This window comes from Camelus ferus, chromosome 7 (assembly GCF_009834535.1).
Source record: "Camelus ferus isolate YT-003-E chromosome 7, BCGSAC_Cfer_1.0, whole genome shotgun sequence".
NCBI lineage: Eukaryota > Metazoa > Chordata > Mammalia > Artiodactyla > Camelidae > Camelus > Camelus ferus.
In genome coordinates, this window is record NC_045702.1 from 32,047,430 (window position 1) to 32,066,829 (window position 19,400).

The window sequence follows — 19,400 nt, forward strand, 5'->3', positions numbered from 1 at the left end:
AAATGTTCATAGAAGCACTGTCTACAAAAGCCGAAGGTAGAAACAACTCAAATGCCCATCAAACTGGTGAACAGGTAAACAAAGTGGGGTGTGTCTCTATAACGGGATACTATTCAATAATAAAAAGAACACCTGATACAGCCTACAACACTGATGAGCCTCAAAAACATTTTGCTCCATGAAAGAAGCCAGCCACAAAAGAACACATTTTTCATGATTCTCTTTACATGAAATGTAAAAAACAGAACAGACAAATATACTGAGACATAAAGATTAGTGTTTGCCTAGGAAGTGGGTGAGAGTGAAGAGTGACTCTGATGGGCACAAGATTTCTTTGGGGTGCTAGAAATGTTCTAAAATTAGATTTTGGTGATGATTGCACAACTCTGTAAATATACTAAAAATCATTCAGTTGAACACTTAAAATGGGTGGATTTTGTGGTATGTAAATAATACCTCAATAAAGCTGTTAACTTAAAGAATTGTATTACTGATTTTACACGAGGATGCAAATAGTTTTTGTTAAACATATACAGATTTCTGTACGTGCACTGCAGAGTTCAGGGTTTTTAAGTTTAGAAATAAGGGTCTGTTTCTCCTGAAATTTAGTAGAGAATTAGTAGTAAAAGACTGTACTGTATTCTAGATGAGGCTAGAATAAAATGGCAAGAAAATGAAAGCCCCAGATGAAAAATTATAATATATTTTCCATACATGGTATTTTCCATACATGATAAGCTTTAGAAGATACTTGAATAAATTCCCATGAATTCTGCAGCTAATTCTGCTGCAGGAATAAGGAATATAAGTTGGATCCCTTTCTTCAGAGTATGTTAATTCAAGGACTCAACAACTTTCATTCCATAACATTTTTCTTATTGTTTCAACAGGGAATGTGGATATTAACTACATCTTTTTGCAAAGTGCGAAATGCCAATGTAATAATAATAACAGCTAATACTTATTGATTGCTTGCTGTATGCCAGACACTGAGTGATTTAAATCCACGTCCTCATTTAATGCGTTACATTGCTATGAAAACCTACTCTTCTTACTCAGTTTAATTGCACCTCCCTTTCTTTTGTCCTATTTCATGGACTTTCTCTGCTCTCTTTTTCTTTTTTCTACTCCACATTTCTTTCCTACTCATCTTGAGTGCAAATTATTCAACTGCTGGTTACACTATTCATGTTTCAGAGTGTCAATTTTTTAAAAACAAGTGCTTTGTTCACATTGCTCTGCCTTTAGCCAAAAACCAATTTGACACAGGAGAAAAATATCAAATCAGATTTTGTGCTGAATTTGGACTGATTTAGTTAAAATGTTCAAGTGGTTTGTATACATAAGTCTGCCTTAAATCAAAGAAATGTGGGTTGAAGGGGAGGAGGTCTTTGAATGCTAAGTGGTAGGTTCCACACGAGTATGGAAACTTTTGCGAAGAAATATGCAACAGAGGACAGAAGAAAGAAAATACTAATTCACAAAAGGTATGGGTGAAGGGCTGGCAACCCCCCCACCCCGTAACACAAAACGTGGACATTTGTGAGTATGCCTCAGTGCCTTGCATTAATAATTTGCATATTAAGAAGTCACGAGTCTTCACGTTAATGAATCTCTAACTAGTCTCTGACACAATAGACTGAGCGTCCCTGGAGGAGTCATTATGGCCTCTCATGTCAATGATCTGCATATTAATGACTCTCTTACAGGCTCATCAACAGGTAGCCTAATGGGCTTCCATTGAGTTCTTTTTCATTTGCTTTTTAAATGTATCCTCTCTTCCCTTCCTTTTGTAATACTATTGTGAAGAATTGACAAAAAGGTGCATTAAGATGATTTTAATGCGTGACGTAAGTTCACAAAAGCATTAGATTTAGAAATAATGCTTGAAGACTTCCTGAGTCTGCCTAGGAAACTTTTCAAATGTAGTTAAATACAAATCCAGTTTGATAATAGAGTTCTTATTTGGATTTTAACACAAACCATCCAACTCAATTTACCAAATTTCTCTGTTCCCTGATATATCAATTTATGCTGTGATTAGCATAAGTAGAAGAGCTAATTTCAAAATATATTTGTGAAACTGAATTTCTTGAAAATAGGAATGAATTCCAATGGATTTCATATCATTTATTAAACTAAACATTTATTAAAACTAAAAAGCAGTAGCTGATAGTATAAAAAATTTAGAAATATGAAAGAATTTTAAATATAGAGAAAATGCTAGACATATATTAACTGAATTGCAATAAATAAATGATCCCAGGATGTAAAAAGATGACGTAACTTTTAAATTTAACACTTAATTAAAAGCAGTCACAGGAAGGCAGTGAGTATTTTACCATTTCTAACTTGATTTGGCACACCTTGACTTTTGTTGGCCCTAATTGTTATAGTTAAGATATCCGGTGATTTTTTTTAACAAAACATAAAACCTATGATCTTCTCTATGAAATACTGAAGAACTGCTTTAACCAGTATTTGTGTTGAATTATACATCATTTCACCTGACTTACTCTCCAGATAAAGGGAAGTGTATTAATACATGCTTGAAATTCTCTGTCAAGAGACAGGAATGGGACAAAAGCTGGGGAAAATATTGGAGAAGTTTGGCACTTTGTTCCCCATTTAAAGAAACAACCAACCATGTGTAAACATTACTATCTTGGGGAAACACAAAGGTCACAGATGTTCAGGTGAGTGGCTGCCACCCTCAGTTGGGCAACAGATCTTTTTGAAAGATGTCATGTCTGAAGGATCTGATTTCAAAATCTGAAAGTCTCATGCCCCTTTGTTTTCGTTTCAGCTGCTAAGCCTTCCAAATAGAACCCTTCCACTCGTATACTGGAAATATCAGTTTACATTTTAAATTATCTTTTCTTAAAACAGTTTCAAAACAATATGTAACACAAATTCTGTAGTGCTTGTATGTCAAAGCTCAGTATTTAACAAACCAAATGACTTAGGTGATACTTATATGCAGATTTCGCAGAGAAAACACGTGTCATCAGGATTTCTTTAACTGCAATTAGTTGGCTCATAGTCATGACTCTGTGATAATGACTTTTTATACAACCACAAACAAATCAGTATTGCTATGAGTAAAATAATGCCGGAGACTTAGTATTCTTAGAAAAAATAGACCTTAGAATGCTCTGAAAATTTTTGAATGATGGGTGCAGTATGAAGCTCACAGGAATCACTTTGCAGCGGAATTGTGCAGAATGGGAATGCCAGATTTCTGAAGTGTAAGACTCTCAGCTGGACAATCATTACTTTCTTGTCACCTACATGCTCCGTGGGTAACGATTAATTTCCATTAAGAACCCAGGTAAAATAAGAACATTAGGCCAATAAATTTAAGATTTTTTTCCTGATATCTCTCCTATGCATTCTTTAGTTTTTCCAGTATCCATCACTTAAAAACATTTATTTTTCTTTCTCAATAGAATATAATTGGCAGGTTGTGGCAGAGAAGTCCCTTGGGCCAAGTTTACCTATAAGTCTTCTTCCAATTAAAATTCATGGATTCTGCTTGTAATTACATCTCTCCCAAAGCAACCTACCTTTTTTTTTTTTTTTTTTTGGTTTACATGTGAACCTCCAAGATTCGACTTAATTATGCACTAGATCCTCACAATTTAATACTTGTTTAGAAGACACTCTAAAGAGATCACATCTATACAAAATTGCACATGATGCCCAGACTCAATCACAGAATTAAATCCAAAGAGTTTTTTCTCCCTGATTCCTGTGGGGTGGAGTGAACAAGGAAAAATAGCACCCCCCACTTTGATGTGACAAAGCAGAATTGAAAACAGCAATCCTTGTCAAGTGACAAAGGTGAGGAAACAAAGAAACTTTGAAAAGAGACTTACAAAAGAATTCTTCAACCAGGGTATGTTTTTTCATTGCTTCTTTCTCTGCTGTTGCAATTTCCTCCATCAGGACGGCATAGCACCATTGTTTTCAGTATGTTTTCCAGATCCAGCACTGAGGCAATAGGCAATGTTCTAATTTCGTAAAAGAAACAGAAGATTTTTAGGAACATAGCAGTTCAGCTTTACGGAAAACAGGAAAGTGACTCAATAAAACCATCTGGTCACTAATGTGGTGGAATGTTCTTAGTTACCTGAATGCTTGAGCACTTCACTAGAGTTTACTCAAGGGGCTTGTGGTTTGCCGTGGTTTATGATTGTGTTTTTAAAGTAATAAATTAGTTTATATAATATATAGTATCCAATACATTTGTTTATCCCAATCAGTTGTAGACATTGGTAATGTTCCACTATTTGAAAAGTTTTACCTGGACTCAGTAAAACAAAGTGGGAATAAATCATGGTACAATCTGCCTTATAAATAATGTAAGACTAGCTCACAAACTGTGTGGGTAGGATTTCTGTAGGTATTAAATTTGTAATTCTGACCATAAGATTTAATTGAGAATTTATTTTTGACCATATAGCAATGTGATAACAGTCATTTTTTATTGATCCTACTTAGCATTTATATATGTTTTTTGAAAACAAATTTAGAAAATTTCCAAATTAAACATTTCAACACTATATTCATGGAATACTATAAGTCATATAAATCTGAAACTCTAAAACTAGAAGGCACATTATTTAACTTCAAAACTGAGAAAGGCAAACTGTTTCCAGTCGGATCAGTAAAGGGGTTGATGGGTAGTGGCGGCCTGACTATGCAGCAAAGGGTGACAAGGCTTCAGTCTGGTCCCAGCAAGGGAATCCCCTTGATGTGTTATCAGTGCTTGCCATGGGTGCTGGAGAGGGAGGCCAGCATGAGGGTGTTGTATTTGATATCCCTAATCTAATCCAGAGCTTTCACTTTGAAGATAAGGAATGTGATGCCCACAAAAACCGTGTTCCTTACCGTATTAGTTGTTAGTCTCTAGAGTCAGCATCTAAGGGAAGTATAAAGCCATTTAAAACTTTTTGATGTTTTTTTTCTTTGAGATTATTTCTTGCTTCTTTCAATCCCTATTATTAATGCAGAACTGTCTTCATTTTGTTTTCCTTTCTGGCATTATCATCAAGAAACTGAATTTAATTCATCTTTTCACCCTAAATTCCTTCTTGCATTATGCCTTTAATTCTTTTTTCTTAGACACTTCTGTTCACAATTAGACATTTCTCTAATTGTCTCTTTTTTGATCAAACATTTCCCTTCTGTTTTATTCCTGATCAAAAGAAGACTACCTGTATTGTAACAACAAAGGAATAGGTATTAAATTTTAGTAGTTGGTTCATGTATTTTGAACTTTACTTCCTGTTAATTACAAGTTTCTGCTTTCCTCCTTCCTCTAATGTATAAGTGGCTAAAATTGTCAATATTAGAAAGTCAATTTTAGAGAAACATCACCATAATATTATAAAAATTAATAGTACACAATATGTCATTATTTATTGCAGGAAAACCTTTTCAGTATTTCTCTAAGTATCCACTTAACAATGCCAATACTAATATATTCTTCTTAAGTGTCTCTTAATAAAATCTCAAATAAGGTACCTATTATTTCTAACTTAAAAGCTCTCCATTCATTTAACTTCCTTTCTTTCTTTATGGAAGGAAAGTAGAGGAAATCAAATGAGACCACAAGCTTTGAACAAAGAGGGCAGACCCTTACTTCTTGAGGAGTTCAATATTTACTTTTCAGCTGTTTATCAGAGAGTGAGGGTGATGCTCAGGAATTCCAAGTTTGATTCTCTATAGGCAGTCGTGAGTATTTTCGAGCAGAGTGTTAAGGAGACACAAGGTAACATTCATGACTCACTTTGGAAATGATCCTTTTTTTATGCCAACTTTTTGATTCCTCTTGGAACAGAATTACACTTCAGCTGCCTACAGCCTAATCCTGACATTTACCCTGACTGTTTGGTTAGTTCCATCATATCAGACTTAGATTGTGTGAAACAGGTCTCTGAGAGGTTTCACTCATATTTTAAGAGATATATGCATTTTTAGCACAGTAACATTACAGAAACTCAGGGGAAACGTTATTATTACTTATACTAAAACCATTACATTTTGACAGTGTGAAAATTAACCATAGCTCCAGAAGCACAAGTGCCACATACCCAGTAACTGCAGGAATATTAACATGGTGCCTAAATTTTGACACTGAATAAATCAATTGGGTAATGACAGAAAGTGTGAATTAGCATTCCCATGTACACTGTATTTGGAGAGGACACTTAAATAAAAAGTTACTTTCATTAAAGATCTAATGATTTTTCTTTGGAAGATGGGTCTTCTGATAATAAGGGCATATTAAAAAGACTAGGCAAGTATGCTATCATGGGCGGCAAATTTTACTCTTAAAAGTAACTTGTGAATTAAAGACATAAGGGAATGGAATAAACTTTAAAAAATATAGGTAATTCTAAGTAAAAGGAGAAGCATGTGAATTGGATACTATGGTAGTGTTGAACTAAATGATCAGTGTTGTATTTACCACGTCACTAATAATAACAACAACAACTGTAGTGGTAATAATAATATATTTATTAAACACTTTCAAATATTGAAAATTATGCTAAATAATTGTCCTGTGTAAGGACTAGGTAATATTTTGGCGAAAAATGAGAAAGAAAGAGGTTAAATATCTCATTGGAGGTCAGGTCACATGGCTAGCAAGTGTCTTAGTAATTGATAAATAACAAGAAATACTGAGATTTGAATCAAGGTCTTTCTGCTTTTTTTCACTGTGAATTGACCAGGATAAAGGCCAGGAACCTAGGCATAGGTTCGCACTTGCTGGCAAACAGTGTAGGTACATATATCAGAGATTAGAGAGGGAGGCTGAAAGCAGTGTCTCCTTGGGCACCTGAGAAGCAGACTGCCCAGCCTGAGAGACATCAGAAACCAGCCAGCAGGCTAATTCGATTCGTCACCAACTTGTAGTGCGGGAGCCCAGGTAACCATCAGACTTAACTCTCCCTTGCTTAGGTCTTGGAAAGGGCAATGCCAGATTTCTAAATCTCATGAAGGCAACCAAGTTTGGGCAGAGAGGACACATTTTTAAAGTCTGTGTGCAGGGAACTGATCGACAAATTGATACCACATCAAAAGTTGTAACTCAGATTTGATTCCTTGGCTCTTTCCTCATTGCCATCACCTTTAATCCTCATCATTTGTGCCTGAAATATTGCAGGAGCCTTATGACTTGTCTTTCTGCTTCACCATGGCTCATCCCATCCAGGCTTTCCTAAGAGATATCCTTAAATGTACTTCCAGAGAATGGTTCCTAAATGTAAACCTGATCGTGTCTCCTCCCATTTAACTCCCCACTCGCAACCCAAGCATTGGTTTAATAGCACATGAAGAATTCAGACCCACTTTGCCTGGCAAGCTAAGCCGTTTAAACCTGGCTCAAACTAACCCCAGTTTTATTCCTTGGCATTCTTTCCCCAAAACAGAGTCCAAAACTTCCGAACGCCTCATTGTTCCTAAGTGGGTCTCTTCCTTTTGTGCTTTCTTACCTTTAAATCTTTGACCACTTATTACTCCCTCTGCCTGGGATGACCTTACCATTCTTCTCTGAGAAACTCCTACTGTTGCTAAAACTTAGTTTAGAATGTTGCTTCCTTTGTGAAAACTTCCCTGATTCTCCCAACATAGTGCCCTCCTCATTTCTGTTCTTTCTTTCTCTAAAAGTGTATCTATTGTATCCCATTATTTATTATAATATCTATCACATTATAATAATTGTCTGTTTTGATGTCTCTATTTCCATCATTACATTATACCTTCCTTGAGGTAAGAGGATATAGATTACTCATCTTTGATTCCCTACTGTTTATGGGAACTTACAGCATATAGTGGGTGTTCAGAATATCTACTAGAAGAATGAATAACCCCTCTTACAATTAAATAATCCTAGTGACTATGTTACATGATTTAAAGTGCACCAGAAGTGAACTATTCCTCCACAAAATAAATACTTTTTGTTTTTTTAATTTCTAAACTTATGTTAGAAGATTTTAACATTTTTGTTTAATTATTTGAACCCATAACTGAAAGTATTGCTTTGAACTTTGGAAGAGGTAATATTTTAAGCATTATAAGACACACAAAAATATGCATGCTTTAATTTATTAGACTCTTATATGAAACTAAATTTTAATGATGAAAAGAAGAATAACATCATAAGAATGTTGGCAGGAGATGGAGAGAAGGGAAGAGCAGAAAGGATGCTGTGCATTTACCCAGCAGCATTTATTAGCCACTATTATATGTCAGGCACTGTGTTAGCCACTGGAAATACAGATAAATAAGAAACTCCTCTGCTCAAAAATGACTCAGGGGATATAAAGGGGAGATTAGAAACATCCACTAATATCTTTCATTTATACCACAACTGTATATAGTTCTGGGTCTATCATCATCAACCATCAAGTTCTTTGTCTTTTTCCTCAACTTTTCTAAAGTTGTTTTAATTATACCCTTTAAATGTAATTGGTCATAAAACAAGTATCTCGAATTTCAGAGTGGGATTTTATTTATAGACGTCTTCTGTAATTTAGACCAGAGAACAATCCATTTGTCTTAATACATTATCTGAAAGTAGAATTTAACTAATTAGATATTCTAAATAATATAGTAAACACCTGCAAAATTACAATTCAAAACAATTGACTTAAAAGCATTTCCTTTCCTCTGGCTTACCCTACCTAATGTAGCCATAATCTTGAAAATCAAGTTTTCTTGTATATATGACTTTTTATTATATTCAATCTATAATTATTTTAATGCATATATTTATTTTAGTAGCTTTTAGCTCAATAAAAAAAGAACATCCTCTGATGTAATGTTCTAGGACTGTTCATTGAATGTTAAGCTTTATCCATATTGTTGCATGTGTCTGTGGTTTATTAATTTTGAGTGCTATACAATATCCCTTTTTGTGATATGCCATAGTTTGGTATCTACTATTCAGTTGATAGCAATTTTTATCAATTAAATAGGTATAAAATAGGATCTTCTTGTGGTCTTCATTTGCATTTCTCCATTTTCTAACAATGCTGACCATCTCTTCGTGTACTTCTTGCCAATATTATTTTCTCTTCTGTGAAATGCTTGTACCTCCCCCTTGATTCTATTGAAATGTTTGTACTTTCTTATACTGATTTCTGGAAATTTTTTATATATTCTTGGTATTTATTTGTGTTGATTTTATGTAATGTAAGGATCTTCTCCCAGTTTGTAATTTATATTTTTCTGTTATAAACATGTCTTTTAATGAACAAGTTTAAAAAATTTTAATTGAGTTAAACTGAAAAGCCATTTTTACAGTCACTGTTTTTTTTTTCTTATTTAAGAAAACATTTTCTACTCTGAGGTCTGAAAGATATTCACATATTCTACTAGGAATATCATGGTTTTTGACATTTAAGACTGTAAGCCATTTGGAACTGATTTTTGAATATATGTTGTGCTAGTTTCATCTCTTCCTAATAAGGGTAGCCATTTTCCCTATCTCCATTTACTAAAAATTCCCTTATTTCCCTGCTGTCTAACATGCTATATTTGTCATATACCAAAGTTCTAGATGTGTGTGTATCTATTACTAAGTTCTCAGTGCTTGCCTGTCTCTGTACCAGGATAACTGTCTAATAACTAAATCTTCATAAGAATTCTTGAAACCAAGTAGAGCAGGTTCCTCCACCCTGCTATTTCTCAGAAATATTACAGTTGTCTCTAGCCCTTCATTCTTCTCTTTAGAATCGTATTTTCAAATCTTCTGAAAACCTGTTCTGGAATTTTTATTAGAACTGAACTGCATTTGTAGATCAAATTTGGGGACAATATCTTCATAGTACCTTCTTCCTATCTATGAACATGGTATATTCTCAGCTTTTCCAGGTCTTCAGTATTTACTGATACTATTTTATTCTTCTCCTTGTAGGAGTCTTACATATCTTCTATTAGTTTTTTCATAGATATTTGATATAATATTTAAATTTCATCTACTTCAGCTTCTCTTTTCTTGTATTTATCCCTGAAGCTAAGATTTCCCCCTTATATTTCTGTATTTGCATGCTTTTGTAAGACACCAGTATAATAATACAGTTTGGTACCTAATTATTTGTCCCCAAAGTGAGTTAAAAGCAAGTTCCTTTCCTATGATGCATCATTTAAAAAAATTAAAGCAGTTTAGAGAATTGAATTAGAAAAATGACTGACAGCATTTTGGTTAGGCAAAAACAAAAGGCTTTAAGTGGTTATGATTATCCCTACAAATGAGATTTTCAGCATTGTTATGGGACTAAACATAAAACAGGAATAATTAAATGCTGCTTAATGGTTTATATAGTTTTAAGCCCACATATTTTTACGTGTGTGGAGAAGAAAACAATGTGTCAGCTTGCAGTTAGATTCCACAAAACTTAATCTTTGCATAGTTATTGGCCTCATTAAACAATATAGATTTATAGATTAAGTCAGTACCTATTATGAAAATGCTAATTTTTTCTAATCAATTTATATTTATGGGGAAACATTATTTTCATTTCTAGGCCTACTGCAAGGTACCAAATAGTTTTGGTAAAGCTAAAATTAAGCACCATAAATATATTCAAACTGAATTACTTCTTACAAGATGGAAGAATTTGTAATTTTCTTATGATTTGTCAAAATAAGATTAGCCTTCTAGGGATATGGATCAACACTGCTCATGCAATGAAGACTAGACTCCGTCACATAAATTTATCAGCCATTGTCAACTCTCTAAATGTCTTTTATTGCTAAATGTCACTAAGAAAAGTCACACTGAGAAAAGTTAGCATGAGAAAATGTAGCTCTTGAGCCAATCATCTCAAATAGATTGACTTGTGCCATAATTATACACAAAGTGGGCTTTTCACTAACATTTTTCTTGTGGAGTGTCAATGACAAATCTGAATTCTTATGATTCCACAAATACACCTACAAACAGATTACATTTGAAAGAAAAAGGTATTTACAGCTCTCAATCAGTGTGCAGAATACAACAGGAAAGGGAGTCTAACAAAAACCATTTTAAAGAGAGAAAATAAATGCTTCCTTATGAGCAATCTGAAGTCTTGGTTATTAAACTGGCCTTCGGCAATACACACATGAAGTCTTTAAACTGAGTATAAATTTAGCTGCCTTGCAGTTTCTAGTAAGTTTGCTTTCTTCCCTCCTTTTCTGGAAAGAGAGAGTTAATGTTATATCAGTCCTACCGAAAGAAATTTGAGTAAAATGAAACACAAAAAATTAATAAATGAAATGTTAGAAAGCAATTCCAATGACCACAAATGGACTGTCAGTTCATAAAACTTTAAATCATTTTAAAATCATTTAAACCAAGAGAAAAATGTTCTCACTTGCAAAGATTAAATTCATGAATGATAGAATAGCCTACATTTACATACATTTTTACTTTGGTTATGTAAGTTTTATTATCTTAACAACATAATCTTATTTAGAAATATAGCATTGTGTAAATAATTTTTACATTCTCCTACAACTAATATATACTATTGTATCATTCTAAGAGATTGATTTAATTTAAAAATATACAAAGTAAGGCAAGAAAATATGACAGGTTATATAATACTTATTTGACTTGTATTTGGATTGAATTTCTTGCTGTATAAAAAAACTTAGAACTGTAGTCCCAGAAAAAATGTTTAATGTTTTGTTTTAAATTTAACAGTAAAGAAGATTCATCAGTAACGTCAGATGAGAATAATTCTGAGAATTCAAAGATTACAGGTAATATTTTTTTAATTTTTAAACAGAATCTATTTCTTTTGTTAGAGCCTACAATTATAACAATCTTACACAGGAAAAATTATCTTAACTTTTCAGATACCTATATCCCAACAATTGTTTGCTCTCATGAGGCCAAGGAAGACTTGGAAACCAGTGATCAGAATGTAAAAGATGTAAACAGGGAACATGATGAACATAATGAAAAAGAATTAGAGTTGATGGTAAGTGTTCTGGTTGCCACGGTATTAGAGAAGATGAATCCATTTATGCTTCAAAGATGCTGCCATGCCTGCCTTTCAATAGCTTCAACTAATATAATTTGCAAATGTGAAAGCACAGCCTATTCTGTCCTTGCATCTCTAGCTTGATCAACAAGGCACTTTGATTTCAGTATGTTGCTTCTGGTCTCTGCAATGGTAAATTAATGACATTCGTTTCTTATCTCTTTACCAGCGGCTCTGAGTGATAGTTTGTAGGAATTACAGAAGAGGTAGCACTATCCTGAGGTGCATTTCTAATCTTTGTGACAAGTGTACACTTATCATAAACTCGTCTGCAAAATGAGAGGGCTGGGCTAGATGATTGTTAGGGCTATGTCCAGCTCTACAAGTCTGAATCTTGCATTTAGCAGCACTTTTTTTTTACTTCCATTTTTGTGAGAATTCATAAGTTCTGTATCATTGGAAACTATTAAATTACCAAATGAGGAGAAAATAGCCTGTGCCATATTTTTCAAACAAGAAATGAATTCAGCACTGTACAATTTAGTATTAAATTTGTTACCATAAATTTCACACTTGGTGAACATTCAATCTATTTGGAATTTGGGGGGGGGATGGTTTAGATAGCATTTTTATCACAAAAGAAGAAATAGGAGTAAATGAGTCACATAATGCAATTTTTCCTTTTCTGTATTTGGTTGGAGCTCATATCATTAGGATACATGGATTCATAATCATCTAAGATTAAAATGACATTTGCCTCTTCAAGTGTCAGTGCTGAAACAGAAAAGGAATAGAGCTCATCTCCTTCCCCACACATTCCACCCTTTCTATAGTGATATGGAAGCTGCATCACTAAAGTATGCAATTTACTTTGCTCCAACTTTAAGAAATTACAAAGTTGTCACCCATTGTGAGAATTCTCACTAGCTGAAAGTTAACATCACCATTTTTTTTCAAACCACAGAATATAATGAAAGGACCCTGAAAAAAATCACATACTTCACCAATATACCTCATTACAATGAGCAGGCTCAAATATAAAAGTTTGTTTAGAAGTTACTGAGATTGTAAGTCCAATAAATGAACAGGGAGCTGTAATTTAGATGCTAATTTGCTCCATGCTGACGTTAATGCATAAAACAATAAAGCTCTATAATAGATGGAAATACAACCAAATCTGTGGAACCCACAGGCATTGGCTTACAAGACAGCTGTGCAGTTGACAAGTAACATGAGCCTTATGTGAGAAGAAGGGGAAAACGTAAGATTTGCATATAATTATTGAGATCATGCAAATGTCAGTTATGAGGAGAAAAAAAAAAAAAAAACACAGGCATCTCACTGTTAAATCCTGACAGTTGGCATCACTGAAGAGCTCAAATACATTTGAGTACCAGTTGGCAGAGGGTCATTAAAACAGAATTTGCAGAGACATTAACTCCCTCACTTTTCTTTGAGTGACGTTTTGCTATTAATAGTTTGCAGAGGCTTTGCAGAAAACATATTAATAAGAGAAACTGTAATAGGGGCACCCACAGCAAGTGTAAATGCAGCAAGGGGCACCCAGGAAGCTGCTCTCTAATTGATTAGCATGGAGCTATCAATGTGTATATCCTAAGTGAGGAGAAAGTGCAATGACAAGCAAGAATAGCTGAATAATACAATGTGATATTTGGCAGCTGGGAAGGAGAATGATTAATTTTGGCCCCTTTTCTTATTAATCTCATTCCCAAATCATAGCCTACAAGGATCCCCCCCAAAACATCTGGCTTTCAGAATTTGTACAAAATCCACAAATGAAATGAATCAAGGAAATCCAGATAATTACTAGCCAAGTAAATGAAACCTATCTAATTCACCTTGTATATTTAAAATCACTTGGTCATTATTCTTTGTTGCTTTTATCCCTTAAGATAAATCAACGCTTAATAAGAAGTACTGCTTCTGGAGATGAAAAGAATACAGTCAATTTTCCAAATAAAGCTGAGGGGTTAGAAAAGAAGCAAATTCATGATGAAGTATACACTGACTTGTTTAAAAGACCCTTGTCTTCAAGTTCATCAGCAGAGAGATCCTTAAAGGGAGATTTTCACAGAAATGAGTGTAGTCATCAACCTTCAGAGGAAATTACTCCCATACTTACAGATATGGGAGAAATCAAGCCATCATTTGGAAATACTAGTAGTGATGAATTAGTGCAATTACATATTGGAGGCAAAGAAGTACTGGATGATAATGCTAATCCAGCCCAAGGGAAAGGCAGAGCGCAAATATCTTGTCTGTCTGCAGATCAATTAATGGCAGACAATCTTAACAAAAAACTTGAAAGAGAAGCTAAAAAAATTGAAACAAAAGATTGGGAATGTTTAAGAAGAGATTTCCATTCAGATTTCCATTCAGAAGAATCGACAGAAAAAGGATCTTCCAAGAAAGACTATGGCAATGGTAAGAATAAGGAGGAGCAAAGAACACATTTAGGTCTTAATGAAAAACAAAGCAAACATTTTCAACCAATCTTACACGACCAAGAAAGGAAGATGAGCCACTCTGAAAGTTTGGAAGGGGTGGGAGCTAGTACCAGAAACCTAACTGCTCTGCCGAGTAAAGATACCACAATTCACGACCAGGCAATCAGAGCAGATACAGTCCTTCCACCAAGGACAAATATAAACTGGGAAGAAGCTGTGTTAACAACCCCAGACTGTGATCTTTCGGCTAGCGGAAGCACTACTTTAGGATGGATGTCTGGTCGAGCTTGCTCACCAAGAACAAGAAGTGGAAATGTTTCGAGGAATGAGTATCTCTTCCAAATTGAAGAAGAAAAATCAGATTGGATCGATTCTGAAGATCAGAATAAGAACACACAGCATAAACAAAGTTGGAATGCTCCGGAAAGTCAAAGGAAAGGAAGAGAGAGTAAGACACATATAACAGAGGAGACCAAAGAGCAAGCAGACTGTGAAGACACGTGGGAAAAAAGAGACAGTACAGGAAGTTTGAAAGCTGCTCCTACAGAAGAATTGTTTACCTTCCAGGAAGCAGCGAGCTGTGAACTGTCTTCTCTAGCTGATCATGGTATTACTGAGAAAGCAGAAGCAGGTACAGCTTATATAATTAAGACAACATCAGAAAGTACTCTAGAAAGCATGTCTGCTAGAGAAAAAGCGGTAATTGCCAAGCTACCTCAAGAGACAGCACGAAGTGACAGGCCCATCGAGGTAAAAGAAACAGCGTTTGATCCACATGAAGGGAGAAACAATGATTCACATGATACCCTTTGTCAACGAGATTCAGCAGCTGTAATCCATGACAACGACTTTGAAAAGGAATCACGTTTAGGTATTTGTAATGTACATGCAGATGAAACAGAGAAGGAAGAAACCACATCATACAATCCCGGGAAGACACGTGACAGGAAGAAATGTGGCGTTGCAAATCCATCTGTGGAAGAATCCTCACAGGTCATTACAGACAATCAAAAGGCAGCCTCCAAACTAGATTTACATTTGGGAATGTTACCAACAGACAAGAAAATATTTCTAGAAAATAGAGATCATGGGCAGGTCCAAGAATTATCAAAGAAAACGAACAAAGATGCCGTTCTTCCTTCTGCTTTAAATTCAGACACTGATAGGGCTTCTCAGGATGACTCTCACATTTCCAGTCACCATGCTCAAACCTCAGTGCCATCTCATGAACAGGCAACTGCTGTAGAGAATGCAGTTGCTGCTGCCATGCCTCTCCAATCTGTTTCTCCTAAATCAGAATATAATTGTAACCCAACAAGTGCAATCCAGGGTATGGAGAAGCACCCTCATCCTGCATCTCCATCTGAAGAAGATTCCAAAAGTTCAGGAATAGAGACATCAGGTAGCAGGAGGGAGAGATGTACAGGCCAGATTTTCCAGCAGGGAGAATGTGGTGCGGAGACATCTCTAGGGCCAACTATTTTAATCAGCGAAGCTTTTGAGAACGTAGAAGAGGCAAGGCATGAGGATGAAGGATTAATAAACTCTGGGCAATCACTGTGCTCTCCAGGTGACAAGGCATCTGAGAGCTCTGCCTCTGATAGTCTCCCTGCCCAGGAAAGTCAAGCTCAAAGCAGTGAATCTCTGCTTTCGAAATACATCAACTCTAAAGTACCTTATTTCCTTTTGTTTCTGATATTTCTTGTGACCATCTATCAGTATGACTTAATGATTGGCTTGGCATTCTACCTTTTTTCATTGTACTGGCTATCCTGGGACGGGGGAAGACAAAAGGAGTCTGTCAAAAAGAAGTAACCTCGGCACTACTGTCCTTCTCTCTTAAAAGATGAGCTATTGGGCCCCAAACATTTGGATTGGTGAAAGAGACTATTCATTGTTCAAAGAGCCAGTGCAGTTTTCCTCTTGAAGGATCATTTAAAAAGGAATGCGTATGAAGTTTGCTCCTTCATATAAGTAATTATTCTATATAGGACCATTATGTTTGGATCATTAAATACCTATATGAATATGAGATCTGAAGCACGTCAAGTTGAAATTAGGTACAGCTGTTGCTCCTTAGCAGGCTATGAAGTTTCAATGCTTCATGTCTCTTCACTACTTAAAGTGCCATTTCTTGCATTCAATTCTTTTGCAGTAAAGTTTCATTTTTTTTTTTTCCCTGAGAGTATTTTTTCCCTCTACGGTTTTTAAAATATCGATAAAACATGGACAATGGCAGAGGACTTTTTTGGTCTTTTAATATTGACCATGAAATTTGCATTTACCACTGTATCAGCACGTTTTGATAAATCAAATCTGTCAACTTTGATTTCATATTTTTTAAGAACAACACCCATGTATATTGAAATGCATAAATTTAAGTGGAAGAAACACATTGTTTGCCTGAATAGTACTTTATACACATACATGTTTTACCTCCTGCATATTTACAAAGTCAGGGCATTTCATCAGACAAATCTGACAAAGACTGAAACAATCAAGAAACGATTGTTCGGTTCCACAAAATTTTAAGAATGGCCTATCTTTAAGCAATGTTTTTCTTTTTCAAAGGGAGACCGTATAACACAGCTGGACAATTTCAACGTCAACTATTATTCAGAGCTGGAAATTTAAAGTTCCACAAGCAGTGCTTCAGAATGAATTTGTACCTATAAAGCCTAAAGCATTAAATGAAAACAATAATTAAAAAAAAAAAAGATTTCCAAACAAACTATTCTACCTGGTAGTATTTTTTTTGTCTTCCAACACATTTTTAATCTTTTCTCATGATGAAACTATGAATTATTCCTCAAGGTGCATTCAGAGAACAAACAGCTAAATCACTGGTGATATTTACTATACAATTATCAGGTTGTTATATGATAACTCAAATTTTTAAGTAGACAAATAGGTAGGTATGGAAATCTACTGAGGGAGAAATGAGTATCCAGTGTAGCAGTGACTTTGCTGTTTGTTGCTGTTATTATCCTGGCTGAGTCTGTGAGATAATGGAACTAATCTTTAGTCACATAGGGGTAATGCAAAGATTCTTATACGGTGGAATTTAACAACTTTTACTGAATGACTAATTTATGCAAAACCTTGTCCTCTGTTCTGCGACAGAGCACTGGCTTTGATATGCTGAATGGCTAGTCCTCTGGGAGGAGGCATCAGTTTGTAGTTTGATGCTTTTGACTTGGCCAGGAATATGGAAGAGTGTCACATGGAGGGAGCCCATTTAGGTGATTTCTTTTTTTATAGGAACTTCTTGCATAGAGAATGCAACATTGATCTTCAGAGAGAAAAAGTAACCTGTTTATTAACCTGTAAAGGTAATTGTAATGAGTAACACTTGCATACATCATCCCACACTTCTAAAAAACATGCATTTACAGGAAGACAAAATGAGAATGAAGCAATAAACTGACTTTCATGTACCAGTAAATGATTTCCTTAATTTTCACCGGGTACACAACTATTTCCAAATCCCCCAGTAGCATGCTTGTCTCAAGTCCCACTGAAATTGAGTGCTTGACTTCAACTTTTTAGCTGAACAAATAGAAATATCATGAAGTAGAACTTAGGGCAAATATTTGATTGAGAAAGCATATTTTCAATAAATTCAAGTGGAATATTGTAGGCTGTACCTAGAATATTATCTCTAAAATTGCTGTCTTGATAATTTTGTTGACAGATCTAGATTACAATGAATTTAAGGTTAGCATTTTTTCAGTTCCTTAATGGCTTGGTTTTTACACTCTACCTTTAAGAGTTTCAGTCAATATGCCATATCTTATTAATGCAAAGAACACGATATTACTTTATGAACACAGGTGCCCTAACTGTAATTATTCCCTTATATGTAAAAGAATGTAACTTCCTTTATCTCTTTTATTTGACTTTTATTAACTTACTAAACCTTCTCATACATATTGGAAATATGACAATAGTAGTTTCAAAGGATTTAAAATACTCCATTGTGTACCTCTCTGCATGCAATGAAGAAATAATTGGTGATCTAACTGATTTTCCAAACATTACTTATGAAGAATTTGAAATAAAGTCATAAGAACTTAAGAAACTACTGCTAGGTGGAGAGGTTAAGTTTTGCATCCTGTTTTGGTCACATCACTATGTTGAACAAGAAAAGTGGATCTCTGGAAGAACTGGCAGTCCCTGGTTAATAAAGATTTGACTGTGAATCATTATGACAAGGGTCATCTTTATAAGCGTAGCTGCCTTCATTGTTTGAAGGCCAAAAGAGGGTGTGGCATGAGAATAAACAAAAAGAAGTATATTGTACACCTGCTTCTATAGTGCATAAGAAATGTAATATAATAACCATCACCTTTTATCTTGCTGGGCTTCTATTAGAAACAAATTTCTAAAAATTAATTGACAAGCAAGCGTAGGTAGTAAAATCAACTATCGTTAAAAATCATATCTGTATAGGCCACCAATATTTCAACAGATTTTTCAGTGCAAGAGGAAATGAGTTAATGATATGAAATTCACCTCTCAACATTCAAGAACACTGAGTTAATGCAAGTGTGCTTCCCCGCTGAGCTCCAGTATTTTGATTGTGAATTATTTCAAAGAATATGTGTGTGTGTGTGTGTGTGTGTGTGTGTATATATATATATATATATATATATATATATATATATTATTCTGTCACCATTTTGTGAGATAAACAGGGTCATCTTTTATTTGCCATCTTAAATCAACCTTCTGGTTAAATGGAAAACTTGAAAATATCCAGGCCAAATTTGGGGAAATAAATGAAATCTTTTTCCCAAATAGCATTCATGATACTTTCTTAATAATTTTTTTTCAGTCATAAAAACTATTTTATACCATCAGACTGGTTGTCTTCTCTATAAGACTCAATTTGTGCATATACATACATCAAAAAAGCAAACAAAAACTAGCGGGAGAACTAGTAAAG

The 19,400-nt window shown here is 34.7% G+C and overlaps 1 protein-coding gene across 2 annotated transcripts in view; it reads left to right on the forward strand.

Annotated features, from left to right (window-relative positions):
* Positions 1-18,660, forward strand: part of PPP1R3A (protein phosphatase 1 regulatory subunit 3A) — a 36,131-nt gene extending 17,471 nt beyond the window's left edge. For both annotated transcript variants that reach the window (XM_032483656.1, XM_006184675.3), the window contains 3 exons: positions 11,702-11,760; positions 11,857-11,981; positions 13,898-18,660. In XM_032483656.1, coding sequence (XP_032339547.1) covers positions 11,702-11,760; positions 11,857-11,981; positions 13,898-16,267 — 2,554 coding nt within the window. In that variant the 3' untranslated portion in view covers positions 16,268-18,660. The remainder of the gene's footprint in view (positions 1-11,701; positions 11,761-11,856; positions 11,982-13,897) is intronic.
* The last annotated feature ends 740 nt before the right edge of the window (positions 18,661-19,400 follow it).